At 52.2% G+C, this 5,521-nt stretch overlaps 1 protein-coding gene across 1 annotated transcript; it reads left to right on the top strand.

Moving 5' to 3' along the window:
• The first annotated feature begins 829 nt into the window (after positions 1 to 829).
• On the top strand, positions 830 to 4,663 carry LOC119322943. Its single transcript, XM_037596488.1, has 3 exons — positions 830 to 1,256; positions 1,472 to 2,271; positions 3,005 to 4,663. Exons 2-3 carry the CDS (start codon positions 1,564 to 1,566, stop codon positions 4,397 to 4,399), a joined length of 2,103 nt encoding a protein of 700 aa, XP_037452385.1. The 5' UTR covers positions 830 to 1,256; positions 1,472 to 1,563; the 3' UTR covers positions 4,400 to 4,663.
• The last annotated feature ends 858 nt before the right edge of the window (positions 4,664 to 5,521 follow it).

The raw sequence follows: 5,521 nt of genomic DNA on the forward strand, positions 1-5,521 counted from the left end.
GCCACGTTTGCCTTTGTGGAGCTCGGCGACGCGAGTTGGTGGTGCCCTGGTCAGGCTTGCCGGGCGGCAATGGCGACGGTTGTACATCTTTGCTCTTGGGAGAGCGTTTGCATCGTCCGACGGATCGGCGCCTCGTGCCAGGCGAGGGGCTAGGGAGCCCCTTCGGAGATGTAGGATGTTGTCAACGGTTCAGTCGGAGTCTATGGAGCTGTCAGCGTTCCCTTACGTGCTAGTTGGATCTCCGCAAGGCTTGCTGGTGTCTCGGCGGGATGGATTACACTCAGTGGAGGGCTCCTTTATCTTCAAGCTGGCCTTGTTCTTCAGTTTTTTCATCTTTGCTTGTAGATGGCAGGTAGCCTATTAGTTGCTTGCACAACACTATATATCCTTTTAGCTGTTTCTTTCTTCTGTCCTTGTAAGTTGGTGGTTGATGTAATCCTGGCCGGTTGATGGCTTTGTTAATTCAAAGCCGGGCTCTTCTTGAGCCTTGGTTCAAAAAAAAAACTTGCAAAACAAACCTTGGAGTGCATCATGAGTTGAGTTGGGCACGCCATCCATCCATGCAGAAGCAGGCACACCATCATGATGCGTCTCAAGGATTGCCTTGAGAAAAGAAGAGCAAAAGGAAAGAGACCTCCAGCCATGCAACACATTGATCTGATCTCCATAGCCGAATGCAAGCAGACCACCGAGCAGCACAGGACAGCACCACCCTTTCGCATCATTGCCAACCCAAACCACCCCCCTAATAATCCCTCCCTCCCTCCCTATGGAACCGTACTAGTACATTGGCCTCTGTCCTGTTGATTCTGGTGCAAAAGCTGCACTGCCATTGTTGGTCCTGTTCCACCTTTACTAGCCAGCCAGCCCCTCCCAAAGATTCCTCTCCTCTCATCTCCTTCTCCGGTGCACTTTGGTCGACCAACGGAAAAACATCCATTCAATTCCATACCATGTGATGCCTCCGCACTTCCTTTTCCAAAGGGCAGAGGAGAAGGACCACGATGCTCTCTCTGTCACTGTCGCTGCCTCACTGTTTCCTTCCCCCACTCGTCCATAACTGCGTGCCACCTTTGCAGTGTGCCACTACAAGAATGCATAACCAGTTTGGCGGCCTAAATGCTTCATTCATAACAACGCTCCTACTAATCCAGTCCAGTGGATCTCTTCAGCTCGGTTGATAAGTGTCGCAACCTCTCGTGCTTCTTTGTTTCGTTCCCGGGCGAGGCCGAGGACGAAGCTGCGTCGTCCACAAGGTGCTTTGCTTTAGCTCCGGATTTATCCATTTCCATCTGTTTGCATGATGCCTCCCTTGCAGTTCACAGATGCTTGCAGTTGCACTTGGATCCCAATCTCATCACAAGCAATAAAGAAACCATATTCGCTCCCATGGATTTGCTCAGCCCACATGGCGCCTTGCCCATGCACATTCCCTCCTCCTCCTTCTAATCTTCTTCTACCTTTGATGCAGCTGCTCCCATGTGATGTGCGCCTAAGCTGAGCTCGCCTCACTCCGGACTGACAGCACGGCACCGGTGGATTGGATCTGTCCTTCCGAGATCGATGGACCGCTCCTGCTACTTCCCGCTACGGTGGGAGAGCACCGGCGACCAGTGGTGGTACGCCTCGCCCATCGACTGGGCGGCGGCCGACGGCCACTACGACATCGTCCGCCAGCTGCTGCACCTCGACCCCAACCTGCTCATCAAGCTCACCTCGCTCCGCCGGATCCGCCGCCTCGAGGCGCTCTGGGACGACGACGCACGCTTCGTCCACGCGCCGCGCCACCGCGCCTCCGTCGCCCGGGGCCTGCTGCTGGAGTGTGAGTGCAAGCACGGCGCCGAGAACACGCTGCTCCGGGCCGGCTACGGCGGCTGGCTGCTCTACACGGCCGCGTCCGCGGGGGACGCGGGCTTCGTGCAGGAGCTGCTCGACAGGGACCCGCTGCTCGTCTTCGGCGAGGGCGAGTACGGCGTCACCGACATGTTCTACGCGGCGGCGAGGGGCGGCAACGCCGACCTGTTCAGGATGCTGCTGGACCATGCCATGTCCCCGAGGTGCTCGACGTATGGTCGCGACGGGGATGTCGCCGGCGGCCGCGCCTCGGTGTTCCGGCTGGAGATGATGAGCAGGGCTGTACACGCTGCCGCGAGAGGAGGGAGCGTGCGCATGCTGAAGGAGCTCATCGACGGTCGCTCCGACGTGTCGGCGTACCTTGATATCCGTGGATCCACCGTGCTTCATGCTGCTGCTGGGAGAGGGCAGCTCGAGGTGAGCCACCTGTTTCCTGCCATTGCTTACATCTTCTTCTGCAAGTAGATGTTTTGTTTAGTTTGTCTTCGTCGTGTAGTTTAGATCTCGTTATCAGTATGCTTACATGCTTTGGAATTTTGGTGCGCGATAATCGGTTTGCTTCACGTATATTCGCCTTTCCGGTAGATAATTGGAATTGTGTAAAGGCCACTATCCAAAATGAAATGTCTAGTGTCATTCAAGGATAATCATTGTGTTATTTATGATAATTATCCATACTTAACTTTAACAGACGAGCACTATGATTTTTTAATACAACAATCATAGCAGTAAAGATATTATTGTTACTACCATCGTGATCAACACTTGGGAACGAGAGGTGGATCATCAATAGACACTTGATTCCCTTTCTTAGTTGGATCAGCTCGAGCAATTCATGATCCAAATTTTTTGTTAGAAGATTGGTAGTAGTACACAATACTGAAACGTCAAAGCTCCAATCATGAGACCCCCCTTCCAATAAACTGAGGCAAAAGCGAATGTACTTCTACGTCTGTCCAGATAGAAGAAAAATTGGTACCAAACAACTTTTAGATCTACGACCCCCTTTCTGTTTTCTTGATGGTGATATTCAGCCAACTTTCCTTCTGTTTCTTAATGTCACATGTGATGGTTCTTGCTACTGGTGTCATTGATTTGTTAGGTGCACAAAGGTCCATTTATCTGAAAATTGGAAAAATATCCTATGCAGGTTGTCAAGTACCTGATGGCCTCTTTCGACATGATCAACTCAACTGACAACCAAGGGAACACTGCACTACATGTAGCGGCCTACCGAGGGCATCTGCCCGTTGTAAACGAACTGGTTGCTGCATCTCCATCAGCCATATCAGCTCTCAACAATGCAGGTGATACGTTCCTCCACTCGGCGATCGCAGGGTTCCGAACCCCGGGGTTCCGCCGCCTCGACCGGCAACTGGAGCTCACCAAGCATCTCATTCAAGAGAGAGCCGCAGACATCGGGAAGATCATCAACCTGAGAAACGACGCGGGCCTTACCGCCCTACACATGGCTGTGGTTGGCTGCGTGCATCCGGACCTCGTCGAGCTCCTGATGACCACGCCGTCCATCGACCTTAACGTCCAAGACGCTGACGGCATGACCCCGCTGGCGCTGCTCAAGGAGCAGCTGCGATCAACCACGTCGGAGAGACTCATCAAGCAGATAGTCTCCGCCGGAGGGGTGCTGAGCTCGAGCGTGCTGAGAAGCCGGTCGGCCGTCGTTTCGCAGATAAAGATGCGGGGAGGGATCGCGATCAGTCCGGGCACCATGTTCAAGATATCGGATGCGGAGATATTGTTGCACTCGGGCATTGCGGCGACGGAGTCCCGAAGGGCTAGCTCGTGCTCTAGCGATGGCAAGTGTGACCCTGTACATGCGGATGCAAACGGCGAAGGTGACGAGAACCATGGATCGTCGGAGAAGAGGCTCAGCTCTGCCAGCCGAGCCAAGGACCGTCTCAAGATGATGCTGCGGTGGCCTCGCCACAGGGACAAGATGTCCAGGACGCCGAGGAAATCCGAGGACGGCGGCCCGCTGGACACCATCCAGAAGCTGAACAAGCATGTCGCCGACACCCCGACTCCGCTCAGGCAGGCCTTCACCAAGACGACGGCGCTCAACAACAAGCGCACGCTCGCGGTCAAAAGCTCCGTCCCCAGCTCGGCCAGCAAGAAGAAGCTCATCCACGGCATCATGGAGGCCATGCCGCACCTCGCGGCGTCGTCGGCATCGACCCGGTCCCCGCCGAGCACCCTCCCGAGGTCCTCCATGTCGTCCGCGCCGACGTCCACCAAGCTCAAGGACATCTGCTTCGAAGAAGACGAGAGCACGATGGTGACGCCGCCGTTCGGCAAGCTCAAGGACATCATCCTGGACAACGACGACGGCGCGGACGAGCCGTCGTGCTCGAACTCATCCTTGGCCGACGAGGGGGTCGGCGTGGCCGCCCGGAGGAACCACGGCTGCGGGAACGGGAGGCTCATCAACATCTGCTTCGGCGCGCAGGGGCTCACGGTGGAAGACTCTGCCAGCGGGCAGCAGACGAGCAAGATGTTCAAGCAGCAGTGCCTCCGGGTGTCCTGACCTGGCCTGCGTTCGGCTTTGCGGTTCAGCGATATACTCCTATGTGTGTGTGTGTTGAACTCCCCCGGCTCAGTTTGGTTTGGTTTGGTTTGGTTTGGCGTGCTGCTCCGCGTACAAGAGCAAGGTTTGGTTGATTTGCTGAGATAAATTCCGTGTATGTATCATAGTAAGGCGTGCTTGATTTTTGCAAGGGCTTGAGCTTGCTATCATCAAGTTATCGACGTGATTCCCCTATATACATATACACGAAATGTTTGAGCTGTACCAAGCAAACTTAGGCTCAAACAACACGGGCTAGCTACGATGGAAATGCATTTTGGAGCCCCTTTAAAAAGCACGAAAATAATTTAATTGAAGTTTCCAGAAAAACTGAAAAAGTTTTACATGCACATATTATATTATTTTTTCTGAAAAGGGACGCTTTATTACTTACAAGGTTTAAGCATTACACTTGGCCTCTGACTAAGATGCACACAGCAAACAAAGTCCTCACACCAAGCCAAAATAAAAGAAGGCAATATACAAAGAGTTGTTTTGGTGCATCAAAGAAAAAACTTGCTCTTCTTCCATAAAAAAATCCTCTAAAAATGCTGAACCCAATGGCCGCATAAAAGTTCATACCATGCTTTTATGTTTACGAGCTAAAGTTCTAACGCATGAAAGTCGAAGTATATACTTTAGTCGATACAAAGTCCGTTTTTTCGAAGATCCACTATGATAATGAAAAAGATGTCTACATATCCGACCAAATCGATCAAGAATTTCCCAATCTGATAAATCTGTCCAAATGGGTTCACTAATAGAATGCCCCAATCCAGTACAAAATTGAGCTTTTGATAAGTATACTATGAGGAGAGTAGCGGGGACTATGGTATCGAAGTTGTATAACGCCTAAACTGAAGGTGGCCCAATCCTAAGACCATGCTGCCATCCACGCTGGGTAAAAGTACCCCTTGGCGTAGCCTCCAATCGTGTACACACCTCCGTAAACAGGTCTGGATTCTCCACTCATTGTAAAGAGGACCATAAACGAAAAGTCCCGGTATATTATATGTTTGTGTAAAGAACTTGTTTCCTTGTAAATTTTACTTGAATAGTTATGTTGTTAATGAGGGGATTCAG

Source organism: Triticum dicoccoides, chromosome 6B (assembly GCF_002162155.2).
Source record: "Triticum dicoccoides isolate Atlit2015 ecotype Zavitan chromosome 6B, WEW_v2.0, whole genome shotgun sequence".
Classification (NCBI taxonomy): Eukaryota; Viridiplantae; Streptophyta; class Magnoliopsida; order Poales; family Poaceae; genus Triticum; species Triticum dicoccoides.